The sequence below is a fragment of the Malania oleifera genome, chromosome 2 (genome assembly GCF_029873635.1).
Source record: "Malania oleifera isolate guangnan ecotype guangnan chromosome 2, ASM2987363v1, whole genome shotgun sequence".
Classification (NCBI taxonomy): Eukaryota; Viridiplantae; Streptophyta; class Magnoliopsida; order Santalales; family Ximeniaceae; genus Malania; species Malania oleifera.
In genome coordinates this window covers 125,611,532-125,638,349 of record NC_080418.1, presented here as the reverse complement: position 1 = coordinate 125,638,349, position 26,818 = coordinate 125,611,532, and the positions used below count along the sequence as shown (strand labels likewise).

Genomic DNA, 26,818 nt, shown 5'->3' with positions numbered 1-26,818 from the left:
AACTAGTTCGTTATGTTTTAGAGCTTGGCCACTTCCTTCTAATCCTCTTTCAGAATGCCAATGGATTCTTTGACATTTTCTGAAAGCAAATAAAAATTGTTAGTTAACTCCGGTAGGGAGACCTTAAGCTCTATTGGCTCAACTTATTCTCAAAGGCTTTCAACTGCTCAATGTTCCTCTTGAAGACCTCAGACTCTATTGGTTTTTTCCCCAAATATTTTTTACGTGGAATGAATTTCTCAAGTTTTACAATTATATTCTCGAGCTCAGATACACTATAGAGGTTTCTTATAGTGTTTTCTTTGGCGGCCTTAAGCTCTATTGGCTCGTCTTTCTCTTTTGACAATTCTGTCACAAATCCTTATAGTTCAAAGAACTTCATTTCTAAGGTTTTGAGTTTTGTTACTTTTGCCTCAAATACTTAAATGTGCTCTGTCTTTATAGACTTTGAAGTTCTCATTTTACCACTTATGGCGCTTGCACACACTATGCTCTGATACCAATTGTTACGGACCCTAAAATAAGACTTAATTAAGGGCCGCACGACACTCGTCAAAGGCTCTCCCTCAGCTGAGTTAGCCGATAATTACGTGTTCAAGCTTGCAGACATGAACACTATATAAGTTTTGAAAACCACTCGTAACAAGAAAGCATTAATGCAATCAACAATAGGTCATGAAAGCAAGAAACATTCATACTCAAGATATTCATATAGATCAATAAGGTTTATTCCGGTCCAAGATAATAAAACTCAATAATAAATAAGACTACTTGTTTTATTCAATTAAGAAGACAATCATACAAGCCATAACACAAATAATTTATTTTTTATTATAAATTATAGGAGAATACATGTAAACCATCTCTCGCCCCATTCTCATCCGTAACATGTGCCATTTGCAGTAAGATGTTCAATATAAGATGTCAACACAAACATTGTATCAGTAGTCGATACCCGGTAACTCGAGTTTTTTCCCATTTCAACTTTTTTTTATTTTAAATATATTAAATAATACCTCATTCTGGAAAGTATTTCCCAGAATGACTCTGACGTAATCTCGCTACTTGAAGTAGCGAGATTTGTCACGTGTCACTTTAAAAATTATTTTCCTAAAAAATTATTATTTAATATATATTTTTAAAAAAATGATAAACATGAAAATACTCTAAGCCTCAATAGGAAAAAAAAAAAAATTAATTCGTCTCCAAAGCTCTAAAAAAATCTAAAACAAAAAAAGCTACAACCTATAAGCCTAGACTTGCAAAACCTCCCCTCCAAGCCCTTGTCAATTGCAGTGCATGTCTAATCACCCTCTAGCCGTTGGAAAGATTTGACTAACAAGATCACTGACAATCGAGGAGTCTAGCTCTTTTTTATTTTTTTACTGTAATAGACGTATTTGTTGAACTCCAATGCAAATACTTCAAACAATAAATTCATTATTGTTGCATAGAAGTAGGATTTCTCAGAAGGGTTCTTGCCATGTGTCCAAATTTGAGTCACAGAAACAGGGCTTGGGAAGGTAAAAAGCAAGCAGGGCAGGATTCTGAGGCTGTGCCTGCATGCCAGAGGGTTGTTCATTCTTGATTTGAAATAAGAGCATGTAGGCTCTGCCTTCAACTAGAGGTTGTTCATTCTTGATTTGAAATTGTTGCTCTGAATATCCTCGAGGACCTTTTTTGGGAGTTTTTTCACAATTTGTTTTTTTTAAAAAAATATTAAATAATACATTTCTTAGGAAAATAATTTCCGGAATAACCCCGAGGAATGTAAAATTTTTAAAAATGCGACACTCTTATCTTTATACTCACGACAATACTTACAAAATATGAAAATTTTAATTTCATGCAACTCATGAGAATTTTATGTAGAAATTTTATTTTTGTTATAAACCAAATAGATAAATGGGTATCGTGTATACATTTTCTATATTGATATAAGATAGACTAAATAAAGAATCTTTAAATCTAGTGAACAAAACAATACTTTTAAGTAAAATTTTTTTTTAAAATATATTAAATAGAAAAAAATAGATATAATTAAATAGGAATTTTTTTTTTTCAAAAAATTATTGTTCCAAAAGTAATAAGAGAAAGACTTAAATTTTGTTTTATTTTCCGATTTATTATGCAAGAGATTTATTTTCCGATTTATCATTTTTTTTTAAAAATATATTAAAAAATTTATTTCCTTATTTATTAAAGAGGAGAATTTATTTCCTGATTTATTATTTTTTTTTAAAAAAAATATATATATTAAATAATATTTTTTTGGGAAAATAATTTCCGAAATGGCACGTGGCAAATCTCGTTACTCTAGGCGGGGAGATTACGTCAGGGTTATTCCGGGAATTATATTCCTGAGAAAGATATTATTTAATATATTTTTTTTAAAAAAAGACAAATTAGGAAAAAACTCCCGGCAACTACGCGCACTGCACAATTTCCCACTCTCGGTGCCCTGCGAAATCCCCAAAATATCCCTCTAAATAAAGATTTCCATGCTTGCACCTTCCCCGCACCCCGGGCCAGCTCCTGGTGATCTCCTTCGCAGTTTGCGCCCTCTCTCTCTCTCTCTCAATTTGCACTGACAAGCTTTCCACATCAGATTACAGTTCAGTTCTTCACCCATGACTGTCGTGACACCGGCCCCTATAGATGTATGTAGTCCGATTCTGGTGTTTGTTTCTTCTTCTTGTCTATCTCTTTCTGTCTCTTATTTTTTATTTTTTTTGCATTCTCTAAAACCTTTGCTTTGCTTTGTTTGCTTAACACTTCTGCTATAATCAATTACATTTTTGGGTATGTTTATGCAATTTGTGGATTTATTGTATTGGTTTTTTTGTTCATAGGGTTTTAAGAGGGGTTTAGGCGTGGTAGTGTTGCACTTTTTTGTCATTAGTGTTTGATTTAATGGCTTTGACTCGAATAAAAGTTCTGTTTTTTTTTGTTTTTAATTTTTTTTATAACTAAAAAGAAAGAAAAGAAACTCTGATTTGTGCCATGTTTTGCAGCAAGATGACGAGGGGATGCTTGTTCCGCACTCAGATGTAGCTGACGGCCACCAACCTATGGAAGGTAGTATTTCATTTGATATGTGTACGAATCTTTTTTTGACCCTTTTTTGTTATTTTGTGTTAATTTCTGATCTATTTACTTGACCGAGAAATTTTAGGGTGCACCTTCTTGTTGGTGATACAATGTAGACAATGAAATGGAAATAAATTTTTGAAATTAGATTCTTTCCCTTCTTGCAACCTGAGAAAGCAAAATCTGCCTCTGGACTGACTGCTGAGTTGGATTCTTGTTTTTAGCTCCTGGTATTGCTAAAAAAATGTTAGAAAAAGATGGAAAAGACTTTGAATTTGGAATTTTTGTTACTAGAAAAAGGTCTGGTGTAATGCATAGTCTCATAGGTGTTGCATAGGTTTGAGATTTAACAGCGTGTACCAAATGCAAAATTCAGATTACCCTTCCTGGCGCCCTACTTTGTAACGTACCTCTGATGGGACCTGAGAAAATTAGATTTACCATGTCGAAGTGCCTAATTTTTGTGATGTGGCCTGTTTACCACGTGTGCCTAGTTTTTGTAAAGCAATGTTGCTGGGGAAGTGAAGCAAGAAGACTCCTACGTTTATAATTGAATGGGACCAGATAAAACGAAAATTATCACTCAACTAGGCCTAATTTTGGTTATGCATGCATGGGCTACTGAGGAAGTGTAGGAAATAAGAACAGAATTTTTTAGTATAATGCCGAAACTGAAAGTGACAGTTTTATTGCCAAGAGGTTGTGGGGCAAAGAAAAGAAAGTAAATTAACGCTGGACATTTTATTATTTAGAACAAGGTAAATATGTTGACTCAATTGAGATAAATACCAAAGTGAGGGGCTGAAGGCTCGTACTATATGATGTTAATGATATTTATTTTATTATTTATATCCAAGAGTAAGCCAAAGTGTTTTAGGTTTTCTGATCTTTCTTTTATTTTTTCTTTTTTGGACCAATCATTAGTTGTAGCACAAGCTGAAAATGCTAGTACTCTGGAGAATCAGCCAGTTGAGGATCCTCCACCGTCAAGATTCACATGGAGAATTGAGAACTTCTCCAAGTTGAATACGAGGAAGCACTATTCAGATAATTTCTTAGTCGGTGGTTATAAATGGTAATCGTCCTCCCTTCAATTTTGATTGTAATACTGTTCTTCAGTAGCTGCTATTGACCTATATTTGATGATATCTTTGGGCAGGCGTGTGCTAATTTTTCCCAAGGGAAACAATGTAGACTATTTGTCTATGTATTTGGATGTTGCAGATTCAACAAGTTTGCCATATGGGTGGAGTAGATATGCACAGTTCAGCTTGGCTGTGACCAATCAAATTCATTACAAGTACGCTGTAAAAAAAGGTACCCTTTTTTCTTATATATAATTTTACTTTTTACATCAGTAGAAGAAAAAGTTACAGAACACCAATGGGTGCAACTCAAGTGCAAGAATAAAAACAGAAGTAATTGGGGAGGTTGGCTTCATAGGTTGAATACGATAATTCGATAAGGGTGGAATTCCATTCAGGGCCTTTTTGTAAGCAAAATGAAGCTCCTTTCTTGAAATGTGAGTGGTCTAGTTAGTTGGGGCAAGAGGAGAGTGGTTAAGGAGCTCCTTTCTAAGGCTATCTTGGATATGTTGTTCCTCGTAAGGGGCGTTTGGGGTTGCATATTCCTTTGTTGGGGGCGTCTAAGGGTCCAATTATTGTTTGGGATATTAGAGTGGCATCCTTCAAGAAAGTCATTGAGGGGTCCTATTCTATGTTTGTTCTCCTTGACATTAGAGGTGCAAGAGAGTGGTGGTTCACCTTGGTGTATCGGCCAAATGTTATTCATTTCCTTGAGGAGTTGGGTGATTTTTTGGGTTTGTGTAGCCTTACTAGGTGGCGTATTGGGTGGATTTCAACATGTCTTGCAATTCTAGAGAGATCCTAGGGAGCCCTAGGACCTCTAATGAGCATGAGAAAGTTCAACTTTTTGTCTGAGATTGTAGGTTTAGAGATATTCCTATTGATAATGGTTGTTTTACATGTTTGGAGGGATGGTGGGGTTAGAAGGGCTTGTTTTTACAAATTTCTGTTTTCAAATGAATGTAAGGATGTGTTTCCTCATCTCTTTGAGAAAATCCTCCATCGACCCACTTTAGATCGCCGCCCTCTTCTTTTAGACTCTAACCCTATATGGTGGGGCCCACCTAGTTTCATTTTGACAACATGATGTTAACTTATCCTTCCTTCTAGGAGAGGGTCAGAGGTTGGTGGAGTGGGTGCTGAGTGGAGGGGTTGGAGGGTTTCAAGTTCAAGAAGAGGCTGGAATTCTTGAAAACTAAGCTGAAGGTTTGGAATACGGTAACCTTTGGGAATGTTAGTTGTAAAAAATAGTATCTCCTTTGATATTGCTGCGTTGGATAGGTTAGAAGAGTGTGGTATTCTTGAGGAAGCAGGTAGGAGTAGGAGGGCCAATCTTAGCGCTGAGTTAGAAATCCGACATAAGATATGTGTTGGTGTCAAAAGTCTAGGGTGAAATGGGTAAAAGAGGGGGATTGTAATTTTGGCTCTCCATAGGATAGCAAATGAGAGAAGGAGGAAGAGCTAATCAAGGAGTTGATTTGGACTCTGGCTAGGTGGCGAGGGGTCTATCTTAGACAGTGGTTGAGATTGCTAATTTCTATAAACTTTTGTTTTTTGAGGAAACCCCAAACAAAGTGATGATGGAAGGCCTTGACTGGAGTCCATCAAGGAGTACCATGCTCAATGGTTGGAAAGGCCTTTTGAGGTAGATAAAATTAGGAAAAAAATGGTTTTTGACATGAGTTAAGGCAAGGCCCCCAGCCTAGATGGCTTTCGATGGCATTCTTTCAAGAAAATTGGGGATTGTTGGAAGTTGATATCCTAATTTCTTATTGAAGAATTCCATCATAAGGGTGTGGTGAATGCTCGTTCAAACTCCACATTTATCACCCTTATCCCCAAAAAGGAGAGGGCTAGAAGAGTTAGGGACTTTACACTGATCATCCTTGTTGTTGGCTTGTATTAAATCTTGTCAAAAGTCCTTGAAATGGGCTTAGACTGGTCTTGGTGGACCCGATCACCTTACCATATTCCACATTGATCCATGATAGATAAATCCTAGATGTGGTGCAGATCTTGGGCTTAAAAATAAACCTGCCCATGAGTGGTATAGTTGGCATCAACAGGGGGAAGAGGAAATTTCATAGTTCTAAAACGTTTGTGGGTTGTGACTCCCTTCAGTGGCCCCTAACCTATCTTTGCCTCTCCTTTGGAGGGAACCCAAACACCAAAGCTCTTTGGGACCATTTGTTGAAAAATGTGGTTAGGAGATTGGAGGGTTGGAAGAGGGCATATTTCTCTTTTGGGGGCCAAGCCACCCTCATTACTACCTCTTTCTAATATCCCTATTTATTAGCTCCCCTTGTTTATAATCCCCTTGGAAGCAGTGAAATCATTAAAGAGGTTGACGGGAGGTTTCCTTTGGTCGGGCCTTGGGGAGGTAGGAAGGATCACCTAGTTAGCTGGGATGTGGTTAGCAGACCTAAGTCAAAGGGGAGGCCTGGGGATTGGGAATGTGGTATCCAGAAACTTCTCCCTTATAGGCAATTGGTTTTGGAAGTTCCCTTGGGAAATTGACTTTCTATGGCATAAGGTGATTAAGAGCAAGGATGTGATGAAACAGAATGAGTGGGAGATGAGGAGGAGTAGTATCATCTCTCATGCGTGTTCTTAAAAATTTGTGTCGCAGGTTGTTAGTCAATTTCTTCCTTTTATTCGATTCAAAGTGGGTAATGGCAAAAAAAATTGTTTCTAGGAGGATGTGTGGGTGAGGAAGTCTAAGTTGCAGCTGAAGGTTCCTTCTTTTTTTAAGCTTTCATTACTACATAATGCTCCCATCAGCTCCATCATTTCTTGTGATGGGGGGGCTCTACATCATGGGATTTCCGTTTCTTTAATAATGTACAAAGGAGAGGTTGATGGGCTCACTATCCTTCTTTCTTTGTTGGACCAGCGTAATCCTTCTATTGGCGAGGACGAGAGAGTGTGGAAAGGTGGTTCTTTGGGTATGCTCACTTCTAAATCTACTCTCACCTTTTGAAACCCCCCTCTTCTAACCTTTTTCCTTGGGACCACACTCTTTGGAGGGCTAAGGTGCCTGGGAAAGATTTGGGCAATTGTATGAATTGTGATCTTGGACAAAATTAACACGTGTATTATGTGTTGTGAAGGCAAGAAAAAGGATACCCATCTCTTCGTGTATTGCAGCTTTAGAACGCCCCTTTTTGTTGACAGGGAAAGAGTGAGTGGCACCAAGAAAGGTGGGAGAGTTGCTTTTGGTTAATTTCAAGCATTATGGGAAGAATAGAAATGGTAGAGCTCCTTGGAGGGCAGCGGTCTTTTGCCATCCTTTGGACCTTGTGTTTTGAGGAATGCTAGGATTTTTAAAGGTCAATCAACCTGTTCACAGCTTTCATGGGAAGGAGTGAATTTCCTGGCCTCCTTTTGGGTGCACTTCTTAGATTTTGCTGTCCGATCTTATGAGAGACTGGAGGGCAGTGCTTTTATAAATTTATAATGGTTACTTGTATAGTATTTTCTGTTTTTCTGCTTCTCTAGTTTTTTGGAGACTACTACTTGTCCTTTAAATCATGTACTATGGCTCTCGGTTCTAATAACATTGTCTTCTTTTATCCAAAAAATAGACAAGTATCACCTATGTGACAGGATATCCAAAAAATCAAGTACTTTATGTATATCCAAAGTATACAAGATATGCTAGTGAATTTTCTATCTTTCAGAAATCTTTCATGGAAAATCTACTTCTATGCATTTATTGTGGGTAGAGTAGTTTTCCTCGCTTCTTTCTGGATGGATTTTTTGAGTTTCTTTCAGTGAATTTTTTTGACTGATCTTCAATGGGATTGGATGGGGGCTTTATTGTAACTACTTGTTCTGGTTCCTTTAGGAGGTGTCTCATTCTCTGCTGTTGTAATTCTATCTCTTTTCTGTTTATGATATTTTTCTCCGATAAATAAATTGTGAGAGATGTATCTGTTTCTGGAAGGATTTTTTATTTCTCTTTGCCATGTTGCCCAAAAAATGGTGCAAGGGATCAAGTGCAATCCTTCTTCCTGTCTGCACCTGATTGGATTCCTTTCCAGGCCCACTGTCTCCTTTTTCTATGCCTGTTGTAACCTAAGATTGGACAGAGCAGTATCCAAGTCCCATAGGTTTTTAGTTCAAGTGCACTGTGGCAGAGTGTGATCCACGTTCCACAGATTCAGCAGCCTCTTTACAGAAAGCTGTTTATTCACGATTTGCAAATTATTAATGGTCAAATTTCTGCCCAGTGTCACTTGCCAAGCAAAGAAGGCAACTTTTGTCATGGCCACTGTATTCCAGATAGCCTTCCAAGGTAAATGAACTCTGTCAACATCAGTGCTTGGTCTTTCTAGCCCTTCCTCTCTATTTTATGTATGTTCGGTTTTAAATTTTTTAATCTGCTAGTTGTAAAACCTGTGGTATGTGGTTAAAGGTTTTATTGAGGCTTGTGCTAGAACTTGGTGCTCACAAAATGTTGCTGGCTCTTAAACTCAAGTGATTCTCATACAGGATAACAAATGCTCTTTTAAAGTTGCGCATTTATTATCTCTCACCTCTTGACTGCCAAAAGAGGTTCATTTATCAGTTTATCATTCAATTTTGAATTTTTTAGTGATAAACATTTTTCTATCTTAATATTTGACTTTTTTGGATCACATTTCTTCGTTCAGTGTTTCTTTTAATTCTTCATCATATTAAACAAATGTCTTGTTATGTGCATTTTTTAATTTTATTTTAGGTTTTATTAAGAAGAAGAAGAATTTCAACAAGGAGCATAAGTAATCCTCCTTAAAAGATACAATACAAAGTCAAATAAATCTGAATAGTGCAGCTAACCAATCACGCGGTAAATCAGAAAGCAAAAACCTTTTGAGACATGCAGCTGCAAAAACGCAGAAGGAGGCCAAATACTGAATCCTATCCCAAAGCAGAACTGAAGACATCTTCCTCCCACAAACATTTGAGCATTCTGTTCAAACCAAATGCCCCACAAAACTACAAAAATTGCACACTGCCAGAAGGCCGAAGCATCCTTACCCCTTCCAAAACCTGCAAAATGGATCACCAACAAATCTTTTACCCACCCTGGAGTGACTGCACACGTTAATATTATTATTTTATTATTAATTTTTGCTTGTCTACCCCTGCCAATTTTTGCCTTATTCTTTAAACTTCTCAGATGGATAGAAATGGAAATGCTTATTCCCCCCCACCCCCCCTTTTTTTAAAGTAGAAAAGAATAAATTTCATTAAAGAAATAATGTACAAGGAGCATAAAAAATTCTCCTATGAAGAAACAACAAAAAATAAAAATTGCATTCAGAATAACATAGCCCTCCAATCATGCTGTAGATATGCAAAAAATCCCATTAAAACAACCAGCTGAAAGCCATTTACTGAAACCTATCTGAGAGCAAATATCAAGGCGTCTTCTTCCTTGAAAAATACGGAACCAACTACCCCACAAAAAAAGATAGACATGCTTATGCTGTGTTATACAAGGGGTTAAATATGTTAATGTGGCTACTTCGACTTTAATTTGATGTAGAACAAGAATCTGGACCATGGGTTGATTTTTGTTGGAGGCTGATTCAGAAGAATTGGATTATGGGAACTGCTGGGTCCTCATCCCAATAGATTTAGGAGTAATTAGGGCTATGTTTCTGTAGGTGTTTGTTTTTAAGTTATGTGTCTTAGGGATTTTTATTTAATTAATAACGAAATTTATTTTATTTAGTAAGGAAATTTGTTTGTAATTTTATTTATTCTAGTTTTTTACATATAATAGTAGGTTGTATTGTTGTAAGTAATTTTTTTAGTGAATTTGAAATCTGGAAGTTAAATGCGAGTTCCTCCCCTATCCTTTTCCTTTTCCCCTCTCTTCTCTTTCTCATTTCCATATGATGCCGCATTTGGTATAAGAGCAACATTGATCCACCTTTTCTTCTTGTGCCTCGTTCCATCTTTCTCCTCCTCAGTTTTCCTTCGATCTAATCATGATCTTTTTCTTCTAAAACTTCAATCACAATCTTCTATCTTCCCTTCCATAGCCTTTCTCATCCTTCTCTTTAAATGTCTGTCATCATCCCTTCTGTCCCTATGATCAGCACTGGGTTTAAAAAAAAATTCTGATATTAACTGTCGCAACTTTTCAAACACTGCTTTGATCTATGTTATGTGCATGCATCATGCTTGTTGTCAGTTAGCAATTTTATCAACTTCAAAATCAACTCAAGTTCAAGAATCATTTTTTCCTCTAATGACAAGCTGCAAGTTATAATATCACACAAATACGCTTGCTTTGTTTTGATGCTTACATTGTGGGAAAATAAAAAATGGACACAAAAGCAGGCAAAAGCCTTTTTGTAAGAACTAGTTATCAAATACACATGAAGAGTGCAAGGCCTTCATTTTTTTATATTTAAATTAATATAAATTAGTCAAAATTTTACATTCTTTTATTTTTATGGTTCAGTGAAAATCCTTTTTCCAAATCCCTAGCATTTACTTTGTATCTTACTATAAATTGTGGTCTCCAGTTAAAATTTGTATAGGCATGTTTTAGACGATAAATTGTGGAAACAGAAGTGGAGGATCCTATAGATAATGCTTTAGTGGAGGATCCTATAGATAATGTTTTCCTTTACCCAAAAATAAAATGCTGTATGAGTAAAGATGACTGCAAGGTTGGCTGCTTTTCCCAAGCCTAGAGATGGCCTCAAATATTAAAATTTACAAATTTCAATATACAATGTGGCTGCTTTCTGATGCATTTTGCTAGGGTTTGAGGCTATCTCAGGTTTGAAAGTGGACCTTGATAAAATTGAGCTTATTCCAATTGGAGAGAACATGTGAGGGACCCTGCTTGCTGGTCTTCTGGGTTGCAAGATGGGATCCTTTCCTATTAATTACCTCGGTCTCCCCCTTAGAGCCAAATTCAAAGCCAGAGGGTCTGAGACCCTATGATTGAGAAGTTTGAAAGGAGATTGGCAGGATGGAAAAGAGATTTCTTATCAAAAGGAGGCAAACTCACCCTCATCAGGAGCACTTTGACGAATCTTCCAATTTCTTTCATGTCCCTCCTTCCCTTACCAGCCTCAATCGTTAGGAGATTGGAGGGAATTCAGAGAAGATTTCTTTGGGGAAGCTTAGGGGAGGAGTATAGATATCACCTTGTTAGATGGAGGTTCATGAAGGAGAAAGACCATTTTTGGTGGGATATTATTGTTTCTAATATGGGCTTGAGAGTATAAATCTATCTTCAGAGAGTGGTTTAGTAAAGATATCAGCCCATTGGTCATTTGTATTGATGAATTCTAGAATGATGTTTTCTTTTTGAACATGATCTCTTAGGAAGTGGTGTCTTATGTCAATGTGTTTTGTTCTTGAGTGTGAAATAGGATTTTTAGATATGTTAATTGCACTCGTATTATCACACTTAATTGGTACAGTTGTGTATTTTAAATTGAAATCTCTTAATTGTTGTTTCATGTAAAGAGTTTGTGCACAACAACTACTAGCTGCCACATATTCGGTCTTAGCAGTTGACAAAGCCATGGAATTTTGTTTCTTAGAAAACCAAGAAACTAAAGATCTTCCTAAGAAGTGGCATGTGCCACTTGTGCTTTTTCTATCTATCTTACAACCGGCATAGTCCGCATTTGAATAGCTGATCATTTCAAAACCGGTGTCTTTAGGGTACCATAGTCCTAAGTCCATTGTGCCTATTAAGTATCTTAGGATTCTTTTAACAGCTAGTTGGTGTGATTCCTTAGGTGCTGATTGAAAATGTGCACATATACATACACTAAACATTATATCGGGTCTACTGGCTGTTAGATATGGTAAAGTTCTAATCATGCCTCTATAGTGCTTTGTGTCTATGGATTTTCCCTTTTTATCTTCTTCTAGGCTGATGGTGGTACTCATAGGTGTGCTTATGGGTTTACTATTTTCCATACTAAATTTTTGTATCATATCTTTTATGTATTTGGATTGACTTATAAAAGTCCCATTCTTTGCTTGTTTAATTTGCAGTCCAAGGAAATAGTTTAACTCTCCCATCATGCTCATTTCAAATTGGTTTAATTCTTCTTGCATTGCAACTATCCAAGATTCATCCTTAAGGGCTTCTTCAACATCTTTAGGTTCATTTTGGGATAGGAATGCATAATGATTGCAAAGGTTCTTTAGTGAAGATCTAGTAGTCACACCTCTAGATGGTTCACCTATAATTTGTTCTTGAGGGTGATCTTTCTTATACTTCCATTCTTTTGGTAATTCCATATTTTCTATGAGTTCATCTTTTGATTTTTCTTCATTTATTTCCTTTTCTTCCTTGATTTCTATCTCATCCTCCTTTTTGAACATATAATCTTTTTCTTCATTTTTAACTTCTCTTGAAAAAGGGTTAGATTCATCAAAGTCTACGTGAATTGATTCAACTATGGTGAGTGTTCTTTTATTGTAGACTCTATAGGCTTTACTATTTGTGGAGTATCCTAGGAAAATGCCTTCATCCGATTTAGCATCAAATTTTCCTAAGTTGTCTTTGTTATTTAGAACGAAACACTTACATCCAAAGACATGAAAGTAATTTATATTAGGCCTTCTTCCTTTCCACAATTCATAGGGTGTCTTGTTTAGGTTTGATCTAATGGAAACCCTATTAATTATATAGCTAGCTGTATTTACAGCCTCGGCCCAAAAATATTTGGGTAGGTCATTTTCATTAAGCATAGTCCTTGTCATTTCTGGGAGGGTTCTATTTTTCCTTTGCACAACTCCATTTTGTTGTGGGGTTCTAGGTGCTGGAAAATTGTGATTTATATCATGTTCATTACAAAATTTTTCAACACTTTGATTCTTAAATTCTCTTCCTTGGTCACTTCTAATATTTGAGACATCATACCCTTTCTTATTTTGAAGTTTTTTACATAAAGTGATTAATGAGTTGCAAACTTCTTCTTTGTTAGCTAGGAACAACACCCATGTGTATTTTGAGTAATTATCAACGATTACGAAGGCGTATTGTTTTCCTCCTAAACTTTGGGTTCTAGTTGGACCAAACAAGTCTAAGTGTATGAGTTCTAGGGGTCTACTAGTTGATATTTGATTCTTCTTTTTGAAGCTTTTCTTGATTTGTTTTCCTAATTGACAAGCATCACACACTTTATCTTTAACAAATTTGGTGTTAGGCAAGCCTTTAACTAAATTCTTTTTAGAGAGCTTGGATATAAGATCCATGCTTGCATGTCCTAGCCTTCTATGCCAAAGCCAACTATTCTCGCTCATGGCTGCTAAGCAAGTTATGTCTTGAGAGATTAAGCTATCAAGGTTTATGCAATATACATTATTCATTCTAAGTGCAATGAATAGTGTCTTTTGATCCTTAGAATCTTGAATTACACATTTGTCTTTCTTAAATATTATTTCAAATCCTTTGTCGCTAAGTTGACTAATGCTTAGTAAATTATGCTTTAGACCATCTACCAACAAGACATCATCTATAGTAAGTGAAGAGTCTTTATCGATTTTACCTATTCCGATGATCTTGCCTTTTGCATTGTCACCGAAGGTAACAAATCCTCCATCCTTTTGTGTAAGAGAGGTGAACTTAGATTTATCTCCTGTCGTATGCCTTGTACATCCGTCCAAGTACCATTTATCCTTAGACGGTGTGGTCGTAAAGCAAACCTACAAGAAAGGATTTAAGTTGTTACTTTTGGAACCCAAACCTTCTTAGCTTTCTTTAAATCTTGTCTAGTTTTGGCATTTATCTTCCACTCATCTTTTACTCTAATGTACTAAATCCTAAGTGGACAATTAAACATTATGTGTCCTTTATTTTTACACATGTAGCAAGTGGTGTGCTCATGAATATTTGTTGATGAAGTGCTTGCATAATGTCTAGATTGATTTACAAAATATCCCATAAACAAGTTTTTCTTTCTTTTGTTTGGTGCTCCATTATAACCAATTCCTCTTTGTTGTTTGCCATTCTTTGTTGTCCTACCATCTTTTCGAAGTTATCCTTACCTTTGGTAAAGTTGTAGATGATCTTTTCTTTCTCTTGAATTTGATTTTAAGATTATTTATTTCTTGCACTTTCTTACAATCTTCATTTACTTGAGACTTAGCTAATTCTTGAGATAAGTTATCTACTTTCTTCTCAAGTTCTTCAATCTTTAAGTCTTTTTCTTCTTCAACAAGTTTTGAAGATTCAAGTTGTTTTCTAAGTGCTTCGTTTTGTTGTTTCAAGCTTGTGTTTCTCTTTGAGATTTTAATAAACTTGTTATGTAGAAAGAGTAATTCAGCTTGAAGTTCTTTGTAAGAAGGCATACTTTCACACGAATTACTACAAGATTCATTACACGAATCTTCAGAGAGAGAAAAATAAGAGTTTACCTCTTCGTTATGCGCCATGAAGCACATGTTTGCTACTTCTTGACTTGGCTCACTTTTCGATTCACTCGAACTAGTGTCATCCCAAGTTGCCTTCATTGCAGACTTCTTTTTCTTCTTTTCCTTCTTGAGTTGTGGCATTCCGGTTTGATGTGCCCGACCTTTTTACAATGATAGCAAGTGGGAGGATCATTTTTGTTTTTGTATTCTTTTTTATTGCTTTCTCCTTTTTCAGCTCTTGATCCATTAAATTTTCTAGCGAATTTTTTGTTTCTTCTTAAGAATTTTCCAAGTCTTTTAGTTATGAGAGCTAAGTCCTCATCTTCTAATTCACTTGATTCATTATCTTCCTCACTTGAATATTCTTTCAAAGCTTTTAGAGTAATGGACTTCTTATTTTTGTTTTCAGTGCTTCTTTCTTTTAACATCATTTCATAGGTTAGAAGAGATCCTATGAGTTCATTTAAGGAAGTTGTTTTAAGATTTCTTCCTTCTGTAATGGCTGTGGCTTTTGGTTCCCAAATAGGTGGAAGTGCTCTTAGAATTTTACGGATTATCTCATGGGTGGAATAAGTTTTTCCTAAGGCACTTAGGAAGTTTATGACATGGGTGAACCTAGTGTACATGCTTGTCATACTTTCTTCAGAGTTCATCCTAAAACCTTCATATTCACTGGTTAACATATCGATTATACTTTCCCTAACATCTACCATGCCTTCATAGGTTACTTCCAATTTATCCCAAATCTCTTTGGCTGTTTTACACGCCATTACTCTATTAAATTCATTTGCATCAAGTGCACAGTGTAAGGCGTTTATTGCACTTGAGTTAATTTGCAACATTTTGTAATCTGAGTCATTTAGTTCTTTATCTTCTTTAGGTACTTCTTTTACATCAACAAGCTTAGTGGGGATTAAATTTCCATTTGTGACAACATTCCATGCCTTCTAGTCCATTGTTTAAAGGTAAATTCTCATTCGTTGCTTCCAAAAGGTGTAATTTAATCTACAAAAGATGGGTGGCCTAGTTGAGGATTGACCCTCACCAAAGGGAGCTACTCCTATTTGTGCCATTTTGATCTTTGTATAGCTACTTGTTAGGTTTTGCTATAAATGGGCTTTGATACCAATTGAAACCGAAGGTGTAGTCCCAAGAGGGGGGTAAATTGGGTTATTTAAAATTTCTTTGATTCTTTTTGAGAACTCTTGTCCCTTTTCACAATCTTTTAAGGCTTACTTGTATTTTTGTTAATGACGCAATCCACACAAATACCTATTTTCTAATTAATCCACAATCAACTAATACAATCAATTAACTTACTATTCAAACACAACAACCACCCAACAAAAATCAATTTGAATCTTTAGAGTCCCTGTATATGAATATACAACTCCTGTTGTTGTCTTTTGAATTTGAATATTACAACAACATTCAAACACTTTTAAAATATCATAACTTAATTAAACCTTCAGCTAATAAGTTTTTGGATGTTAACCAATCAACGTACTTCCTTTTGGTTTCCGCAAAAGATCGATTAACCAACGTACTCCCTTTCGGTTTCCGCAAGCCTAAGAACAAATTAGTTTTTGGGTTTACTTAATTTCTAATATGTGTTTGCTTTATAATTAAAAGTATTAAACATCCACGCAGGGTATATCGTTGCTGAAATTAAAAGAAAGTAAGGATAAGAGAGTGACACCACTTTTACGAGGTTCGGCTTATACCCAGCCTACGTCCTCGCCTTAGGTCAACCACCCAAGGAATTTACTATATCTTGTTCCCTCTGGGTGGAACAAAAATCTTACACAATTTACCCTCTTTTTCAGGAAGAGAAACCTCTCCAAGCACCGACCTGTGCTTGGTCCAACGATCTAACAAACCTTTTAAATTGTTCAAAGTAAAAGAAGATAGAAGTAGATCTGCGTACAAAAAATACTCCCAAAATTTAGAGGAGGTTGTACAAATTAAGTTCTAAATTATACTTCAAAACACTAAAGCTAAATAGAACATGAGAAGCTCGAAAGTTTTAGAAGTCACCGATGGTTCTTTAAAAAGAATTGAGTGCAACTCGGAACCAAGCTTTTGATTTTTCAATCCACCAAAAAACATAGGGTCTTTCTCCAGCAAAATGATGTGAGCAAAAGAACTTAAGGAGAATTTCAGCGCAGGAAGAATGTCAGCGTATTGACTGTTTGATCTCTTAGGCTTATCTTGCTTGTCTATTTCTCTCTTTTTCATTGCCCAAAGGAGGTATTTATAGATTTTTCCAAAGAACAATTTCCTCATTTAATTAGGTAGCATTAAATTATTGAATTAATTTTGAAATTCAAAATTTTTCAAAAAACAATTTTCTTTAATTAGGTAGCATTAAATTATTGAAGTAATTTTGAAATTCAAAATTTTTCCAAAGAACAATTTCCTCATTTAATTAGGTAGCATTAAATTATTGAATTAATTTTGAAATTCAAAATTTTTCCAAGAAACAATTTCCTCATTTAATTAGGTAGCATTAAATTATTGAATTAATTTTGAAATTCAAAATTTTTCCAAAGAGCAATTTTCTCATTTAATTAAATTATTGAATTAATTTTGAAATTCAAATTTTTTCCAAGGAACAATTTCCTCATTTAATTAAATTATTGAATTAATTTTGAAATTCTAAATTTTTCCAAAGAACAATTTTGAAAACCTAGAAGGTTGGCAGTCGCCTGCCAAGACTTAGCAGTCGTCTGACTTGACCATCCAGGCGCTTGTCAGTGCTCAGGCAGTCGCCTGGAACCCTATTGCCTCCTAAATTATTTCTTTTAAATTGTGGCAGTTGCCTACCTATATAGGGCAGTCGCCTAGCTTTCAGTATTTTCCTTTTTTTACTTTGAAAACTTTCTTCCTTTGAGACTTTTAATCAAAGACATATTTTAAGGTCTTTCAAAAAAAGTGTTTCTTAGTTTGTTTTGATTTATAAGAGCTTCACATGTATCTAGGTAGTATGTGGCTTTGAAGTACTTACAACAATCCTTCTAATCATGGTTTTCCTAAAACACTAAGTTCTTCAGCCTCCTTCATCCTCTCGAGATTCACTTTTGACTTTAAGAATTGTTTGGCCTTTAACCTCTTCATTTGTTCTTCATTGACCTCAATATTCTGAGGAACTTCCACTAGATTGACATTGAACTTCAGCTTATCAACCGTGAGTGCCCTTTTACCTAAATCAAATCACTCAACACAACATGTTAAAACATCCTTCATTTTGTTATTATCAAAACAAGATTGAAAAACCCAGTTAGGCCAACATAACACCCTCTTTATTTAATGTTGAGTGCCTTTAATTTGTGAGCCGTTATCAGGTCTTAAACAGTTATGCCCCTTTATTTTCCCTTCTTCATTTAGGAGTTACAAGCCCTTCTTTTCCTTTACTTATCTACCTTAAGTTACACCCTTTATGTCAAGTGTCTCTGTCTTCTTGGTTGTAGATATTATTTTGATTTCTGTCATCTAGCATGGTAATTAATTATTATACTTCAGTAGGTAATAATTTTAGTACTAAAAAACTTTGCATGACCTCCTATGTTCTGATTTACATAATTTTCCCAGTGCTGGCACATTTTTTTAATGCTGTGGGTGTCAGCAAATGGTTTCTTTTGTCATATTTTCCCGGGAGGCTTGCAGTGGGATTGGTTGGCCTTACTTCATTGTGATGCCTTCGGTTTTGTTTTTTCGGTGATCCTGTAGCTGTTTTTCTTTTTTTAAAGGAGGATTTCGCTTCTAATACAATTCTCTTTATTTGTTGGGCGAAAAAAACTTTGACATGCCCAAGTTGTGTTTAGCATTATGTGTAGGCATGCTTTGTCAAAACGTGTCAAACTTGGCTAAGCTTCCTATTTTTGTTGTTTGACCTGTCCATGTTTTGTCTGACTGTATCATTTGAATTTAAATTATTTTTCCTTACTATAAATATTCTATTATGTTATTGGAAGGTTAAACTATTGTCATTTAAAGTTTTGAACTTTAAAGTTGAGCCGTCCAAGTGGCATTTATTGTCTGATCTTCACGTCCTTAGAACAGAGTTGTCTTGTGGTGAGTAAATTGTCTGCGTAAAACATGCAACTATCTACCATGCACTTGAATCTCGGCTTTTCTCCTAGGTAAAGCTGAATGGCTGAAAAAAGCTCAGTAGTTCAGAAAGAAGGCTTTGATAGGCTAAGTGTAATTATTGAACCACGTATGTATTTAGTTTGTACATGTGATTTTTTCATTATATTATTCTTACAATAGGTGTTCATGCCTTATTGGGTTGTTGGGCCTGTTGCCCTGTGGAAAGCTCACCTTCCAGGCATTAGCTTTGTCCTTACTGTTTTGCCGGTTGAATAACTGTGCTATTAGATACATTTCATTTGTTGATGTTCAGAAGCATTAACATTGGCCTGGAAAAAAAATAATGCTGTACTGTGGTTGTTTTTTTTTTTTTTTTGGGGGGGGGGGGGGGCGCGGGGGAGATAACCAAAGAATTTTATTAATAAGAGAGGGGCAAATATACAAAATGGAGAATGAGGCATCCTCCAAAGACCAAAAGACAAACACAGAGAATAAAAAGACAGGCTTTGAAAGAGCAGAATTTAAGCATGTATATTTAGTTTGGCATGGTGTAGCTTGCTATCATTAGCTTATTTATTGATTTTTTGATAAAAATGAAACTTCCTTGAGAGAGGAGATTGTGCAAGGGGAAAAATTTCCTCCTAGAAAGAAACAAAAATAGAAAGCACAAGAAAGAAGAGGTAAAAAAGCAAAACTAGATGCAACAAAAAATAAAGTTAACAAAGCCTTCTAATCATGCTGAAGATCATAGAAGAGAATGCCCACAGGGGTGCAAAAAAGACTATTCTTTCCCAAATCAAATGCACAGGCAAAGGGCAATCATGAAAAGTGCAAGCATTCTTCTCCAACTAGACCCTGCAGAAACTGTAAAAACTTCATACAACGTAGCCTTCTTGCATTCTACAACCTCTGAAAGTAGGATAAAAAGGCTTCCAAGGGAATTGGGAACACCAAACAGTCATCAAACAGAACAAAAAGCTTATTCAACAAAAGCTCCAAGCCACAGAGTAATGAAGAAACAAGTGAGCATGAGACTCATCACGAGCAAAATGCATCACACACAAGTCAGTAGACAAAGTAATTATTTCTGTCATCTGGGCTCCCATTAGCACCTGTAAGTTTTTGCTTTGGACACTGAATGTTCTGTCATCTGGTGCTTTGGGCCCGACAAAAATGCTGTAGGTTTGGACTGTTTGCAGGATCCTGCTTCACAATCAGGGGGCCTTCACTGGGTAATACTTTTATAGTTTTACCTCTGTTTGCATGGTTTCTTTGTGGATTTAGACTGTAGAGGGTTTCAGTATATTTCAGGTCTTTAACCTGCTATTTGTTTCTTTCAATGTGTCATATCCTTACTGAGAACAAACATCAAATTTGGATGCTTGGTGAACTCATAAATTTTGTGATAAATCTGTTGTTTATCCTGCAGATACGCAACACCAGTTCAATGCCCGTGAAGGTGATTGGGGTTTCACATCCTTTATGCCACTTTGCGATCTCTATGATCCTAGTAGAGGGTATCTTGTGAATGATACCCTTGTAGTTGAAGCTGAGGTGGTTGTCCGTAGGGTTGTAGATTACTGGACTTATGACTCAAAGAAGGAGACTGGTTTTGTGGGGCTTAAGAATCAAGGAGCAACATGTTACATGAATTCTCTCCTCCAAACTCTGTATCATATTCCTTACTTTAGGAAGGTCTGTATCTATGTGATAAATTTTCACTTTGCATGTGATGACTTGTGAGACCACCGTTGCTATTTTTTTGGAGGTGAGGGTGGGGTGGGCGGGTGAAGAATGCGATAACTTGATTTATATATTTCAGGCTGTATATCATATGCCCACAACTGAAAATGACATGCCATCTGGAAGCATTCCTTTGGCTCTGCAGAGCTTATTCTACAAGCTTCAGTACAGTGACAATAGTGTTGCAACAAAAGAGCTGACCAAATCTTTTGGATGGGACACCTACGATTCTTTCATGCAGCATGATGTGCAGGAACTAAACAGGGTTCTGTCTGAAAAGCTTGAAGACAAGATGAAGGTATGCAAGCTTAATGCTAAAAGTTTTCCTTGGTTTTGTGTTAGATGGGACTTTAATTTTGATCGTTGTTATTTCGTGCTAGGGAACTGTTGTGGAGGGTACTATACAGCAATTATTTGAAGGGCACCATATGAATTACCTTGAGTGCATCAATGTGGATTATAAATCTACACGAAAGGAGTCATTTTATGGTATTTGTTTCATTTTTGATTTTGAATTGCCCAATCAGAATTTTATGGTTGTTACTGCCCTTGCTTAATGATATTTTGTCACAGACCTTCAGCTTGATGTCAAGGGCTGTCGTGATGTTTATGCTTCTTTTGATAAGTACGTAGAAGTTGAACGTCTGGAAGGTGACAACAAATATCATGCTGAACAATATGGATTGCAGGTTGGTTGCTATATGTATTTCATGTTGTTCATGTATTACGTATTTGCATTTCATGTATTTGGCTTCTAATAGTGAAGTTTAAGTGGTTACCCAGTCACAAAGTACTTTGAGCCTCGGATCTGGTGTCTCATATTGCAAACTTAGCATATCCACTAGAAGTTTTGCAATAATTTTTTTATGCTCACTAGCAACTAGACTAAAAGGCTGAAAATAAACAACCTTAAAAGATTGACTCTTCTTATGCATCAAAGATATGAACTTAGATAGAGTTAACGCTTTCACCAAAAAATAGAGTTAATGCTTTCACCAAAAAGCCCGTTAAAATAGAACTCATTAAAAATCTTTGTTAAGTCCACTCTAATTGCAATTTTGAATCCATCAGGACCTGAGCCTTGTTCTCTCCATCCCAAACATTACTGCCCTCACTTCACTCTCCTCAAAAGACCTCTCCAACCAACTCACTTGATCTCTAGATATAGGATTCCACTTCACAAGTGTAGACCTATGCTCATCCTCTCAGGTAAAAAGACTTGTGAAAAAATTTTAATCTCATTTACTATCAAAGAGTCAGAGGTTACCTCACCACCCGATCAAATTCTGTAATTAAATTCCTTCTAATATTGCCATTAGCCAACCCATAAAAGTATTTGAATTGCAGTAGCCCTTCCTAATCCATTGGAATTTTGTCTTCTGCCTCCATCTCCACAGTTCCCTAAAGATTATCCCCTCTAATTTTTCAACGACCACCTCTTTGTCATCTCACACTCCCAAAGGCTCCCCTTTTCCCCTTTGAGATAAAGCTCTCCTAAAATGCAAATTTTCTTGGCTTTAACATCTTCAAAAACTTATAAAAATTCCACTTCATCTCATTGCACAATAGTGTTATTTCCTCCTTTTTGATTACTAATGGGATAAACTCTCTTTTTGAATTTCCATTTTCGTAAGTCTCTTCATGATAGGGAGGTTGATGTACTCTCAACTTGTCTATGTTTGTTGGGGGGTTGCTATCCTTGCAATATGAAGGATGCTTGATTGTGGTTTCTAGATTCTTTTTTTGGGGGGGGGGGGGGGGTGGGTGTTCTTGTAAATCCTTCTTTGAGCATTTGATTCATGAAAACATGCCCTTTTCGTTTCATCATACTATTTGGAAGCCAAAGTTTCCACTTAGATTAAGGATTTTTTTTTTGGTTGGTCGTTCTTAATAGAGTTAACACTAACAATTTGTTGCAAAGTAGGAGGCCTTCTAAGGCTTTATCTTCAGATGTGTGCACTCTTTGTTTCGATAGTTTAGAATTTGATTCTCATCTTTTCTTGCATTGCTTTTATTTGTGGAGTGGGTTTTGGAATAAGTTGTTTGACATTTTCGGAGTGACATGGGCTTGCCTAGAAGTGTTAGAGGGCTTGTTGGCTATTTGTTTGCAAGTTTGGGTAGGAATAATGACTGGTTGGCTTTGTGGAGGAGTGGATTTTTTTTTTGTTTTGTGGGGTATTTGGTTGGAATGGAATGCTTGTATCTTTATGGGGAAGAATATGACTTGTCCTCTGCTTTGGGATAGGATTCAGTATATGGCCTTGTTATGGGCTTTTGCAAACGGTGCTTTAAAGAAATATTATTATTATTATTATTATTATTATTTTCAAATTGGCATTGTGATTGGATTGTTGTGTTATTTTGTTTGTAACTCTTTTTTTTTGTTCTATTTTCTTAGGAGGATTTCTTTTGCCCCTTTTTGTATATTCTTTCTTCATTAATGAAGTCTCTTCCTTTTCTATCAAAAAAACATTGAAAAGTAATCAATATGCTTCAATCCCAGCCAGAGCAGTGTGACTACAATGTTACTTGTGGGTTTGTCCCCCTCGTATTTTAGGATTGTTTTGTATAATTGTGTTTAGTTTAGTGTTTCCTCATAGAATTTTGGACCAAACTTTGTGATTCTATTTCTCTTCATGTTTCCATTTATTCATTGAGGTTGACTATATTGAGATCAGATCGATCCCTTTATTTTTTTCCCCCATGGGTGAGCACCATGTGTAGACAGAGACAGATGATGTAAATGGTTATTTAACATAGTTTGGGAAAAGATTGATTACTTGGCCCATTTATGGTGCGTTGTAGACATTCAGTTTTGTCTGGGACGAGATTTCTCAATTAATTGAAGAACAAGAGATATCAATTGGCCATGCAAAAATGAATTGGGATTCATCATCTTTCCCTAGTTCATTTTGTATGCAATTCAAAATTTGGATGCCCAATTTCATTTTTTGAGGATTTAATTCTGTAATTGTGTTAAATAGGGGGTTATCCTTAATTGGGTTAAGGTTTCTTCCTTGGGCTAGAAGAAAACTTGTTTCCATGTACTCTTATAGGACAAAGGAAGGGGTTCCTTGTTTTAAAAGGACATTTTTGAAAAGGAGGGTATTAGGGCAATTTCTACTTTCCTATTACACACACATACACGTCTACCAAAGGGAGAAACATTTCATTGACAAAGAGAAAAGAGGAGCCACATGTTGAGAGCTTGTGGAAGAACTTCTCCCCATGCTTAGGATCTTGTGACGAACTCCTTTGAAGGATTCAAGGCTAAAGAGAAAGCTTGAAGATCAAGGTATGCTTCTAAACTCCTTCTAACCTCTTGTATTTTGCATGTCTTAATGAATCTCTAAATGAAAGTTGAACTATGTGCTTGAAGATAGTGGTAGGGTAGTCACTTCGAAACTCCATGGATTTTGTATCAAAGTTGAAATTTTGTTCTATGATATGTTAACATCTTAAATGTCATGATATGTTTGAACTAAAGTTCAAGATTTTTGTTTTATGAGAACATGAAGTAGGGATCTTCACGTTGAAATCGCATCTTCATGTTAGGGAGAAGCTGTATTTAAATGATTTTACCTAAAACTAGATCGAAAACACCTAACCCTAGCATGTTCGAAGTGAGGTTGAAGTTGGGATTGTGAAACCAATGAGTTTGAGGGAATCGCGGCAAAATAAGGATAAAGAGTAGAGCAAAATATTAGAGGAAGGAGAGGTGGGACAAATTGCAGGATGAGGAATAAAAGAAGGGAAGGAGAGAATAATAGAAATAAAGGGGTGTGTTAATCCTAGGAATTTGTCGCTTATCTGGCGTCTTGTCAGAGAAGGTGACTGAAGATGCTATACGTTCCCTGCTCGATGCATGTGCTTGGCACGTATTTAGTTAAATTGGGTTATTGGACCAATTGATTGGTTTTTCTTTTTCTTTTTTTTAATTCAATTGTTTTTTATTTCATTTAATTTGTTTTAATGTTCAAATTTTTTTTTTTTTTAAAAGTTCTTTGTTAAAATTCTGAAAAATTGGAGAAAGGTCAGAAACAAATTCTTTTCATTTTGAAATCAGTTTCATAATTTTTCCCATTTAATTTCTAATTATTTTTATTTATTTATTTTATATTCTTTTAGTTAGAAAATTAGTTATTTTAAATTATTCAAAATTGCGTTGTCTCTTAATAAAATTTTTTTGGAGTCTCTCTTAATGACTTAGGATTTTTGGATAGTTTGTTAGTTAATTTAACTTATTTATTTAAATTTTACCCATGTTAGTGATTATTAATTGATTTAAAAATCCAAAAAAAATGGCAGAAAATTTATTTAAAATACCAAAAAAATTTAATGTGCTTTACATCATCTTATTTGCGTTCTAAGAGTATCTTAGGCATTGGTTTAATTCAAGGATAGGTTCAAAAGGTAAAAAAAAAAAGGGGTTTCAATATGGGAACATGCTAGGGTTTCTAGGGTTTTTAGGGTTTATCTATTGGGTTTTAGCTTAGAGTTTCTAGTTTTCATTAAAAAGGCAAGAAGAAAAGTAAAGGAGTTCCTTACACAAAAAAGTGAAGGAGTTTCCTTAAACAAAAAGTAAAGATGTTTCCTTGTACATAAAATGCCAATCTTTGCTTTTTCCTTTAGGTGAGTGAGTGTCTCAAAACTAGAAAAGAAGGATTGGTCTATACTATGAATCAAATCAAAGGATGATGAATGTAGATTGGTGATTATGCTTAGCATAGTAGGTATCATTTGTGGAACAGGTGTGTAAGGGGTGCTAGCACCTTCCCCTCACTTAAATGTACTCTTGAACTTGGCTTTGGTTGTAGGCCTTTGACTATTGGTTCTTTGGACCCTTGGTGTAACTAGTTGACCAAATCAATCGATAGAAATTGAATAAGCATTCTAACCTCACCTATTATAAAGTAGGTTAGTGGCGACTCTGTTGTTATAATTTTGACCCACATCTCAACCCTCATTTCACAATTTCCCATTTTGAGTTTGGCATCTGTGTCAAGGTGGTTCAAAGAGTCATCATGGTAGAGGTGAGCCATTAGAACGTGTTCAAAGTTGGCTTTGGATGCTTCGAGGGAGCAAGCTTTTTAGAAATTCAGTGATATTGGAGTTGGAGGACTTTTTTGCTTTGATATTTCATAGTATTTATTTGTGTTTTTAGTGTTATTTTTATGGCTTTTTCCAGAATTTTGATTGGAGATGTCTTATTCTCCTCTTTGTGAATTCTTCTCTTATTAATGAATTTCTTCTTTTGCTCTAAAAAAAAAGGTTCTTTCACAGTTTGCTTGATTTTATTGCTGCCATTCATATTTTATGCATTGATTTGGGATTTTAAGAGGTTGCAAGACAATATAATAGCATTTCATTTGTACTTTTTTTTCCCTACATTGACAGAAGTTTGTGAAACTCAGGATGTTAATTCTAATAAAAAGCATCTGTTTTCTGTTTACTGTTGAGATTCATGCATTTTCTCTCCCCAGTCTCCCATGTGTCTCCCTAATCCCTGCGGTGCCAGATTTGCCATGGTGGCGACAATTGGTGGTGTGTTATGCATGAAATGTCTGATTGATGCTGAATAAATGAACATGGTTAGTGTAAACCATGTGGCTTGGCTGTGCTTTGTGGCCGGCACGAATGATTCCAGGAAAAACAGGCCAGCATGTTATTGGGTTGACAATTTTGCTTCATATTCAAGTTTATTTTTTTCTAGTTATTTATATCTTCGGCCTGCAGTGATAAGGTAACTTCATTTCCTCACATTAAATTACTGTATTTTGAATATTTGTTGTCCACTTCAGGATGCTAGGAAGGGTGTATTGTTCATTGACTTCCCCCCTGTACTTCAGCTTCAGTTGAAACGGTTTGAATATGATTTTATGCGGGACACTATGGTAAAGGTCAGTCATCAAATATCCATATCTGCTTCTTAGCTATCCATATATGTGGTTTGTGTTTTTTTTTTTGATAAACGAAGAAATTTATTAAAAGAGAGCAGAATGTCCAGCAGAAAAAGAAAGAGAGAGAAGTAAAAAAAAAATGTAAAAAAACAGGGAGAATAAAAAGTCTTTCCTTTAAACCAAAAGAAACTAATTACAAAGATCACAGTCTAAACCCAGAAACCAAACTCAATGCTGTAAAGCCAACCAATCCCACTGCAGGTTCCAAAGAAACAAGAATCCATTTGCTGACACCCTCAGCGACACAAGATAAACCACTCTACTACAAAGCAAATTGTTAGCAGTAGCCACACCTTTGAATATTCTTGCATTTCTCTCCAACCAAACACACCAAATAATAGCCATACCATTGCATTGCCATAAAGCTTTCCTATAATTTCCTTTCCAAAACCCCTAAATATGATGGTACAAAATGCCTTTGATGTGGAGGGACAGACCTAGTTTTCACCAAATATACCA

The 26,818-nt window shown here is 35.7% G+C and overlaps 1 protein-coding gene across 5 annotated transcripts in view; it reads left to right on the top strand.

The window, feature by feature from the left end:
- Positions 1-2,493: 2,493 nt before the first annotated feature.
- LOC131149134 (ubiquitin C-terminal hydrolase 12-like) overlaps positions 2,494-26,818 on the top strand; it is a 106,127-nt gene continuing 81,802 nt past the window's right edge. For 3 of the 5 annotated variants that reach the window (XM_058099259.1, XM_058099258.1, XM_058099256.1), the window contains exons 1-9: positions 2,519-2,660; positions 3,015-3,078; positions 4,015-4,165; positions 4,250-4,407; positions 20,086-20,351; positions 20,479-20,697; positions 20,780-20,888; positions 20,973-21,088; positions 26,201-26,299. In XM_058099259.1, the coding sequence (XP_057955242.1) occupies positions 2,631-2,660; positions 3,015-3,078; positions 4,015-4,165; positions 4,250-4,407; positions 20,086-20,351; positions 20,479-20,697; positions 20,780-20,888; positions 20,973-21,088; positions 26,201-26,299 (1,212 nt within the window). In that variant the 5' untranslated portion in view covers positions 2,519-2,630. Of the gene's footprint in view, positions 2,661-3,014; positions 3,079-4,014; positions 4,166-4,249; positions 4,408-20,085; positions 20,352-20,478; positions 20,698-20,779; positions 20,889-20,972; positions 21,089-26,200; positions 26,300-26,818 lie in introns of all 5 variants that reach the window. The other 2 variants (XM_058099257.1, XM_058099255.1) reach the window with 1 other exon arrangement.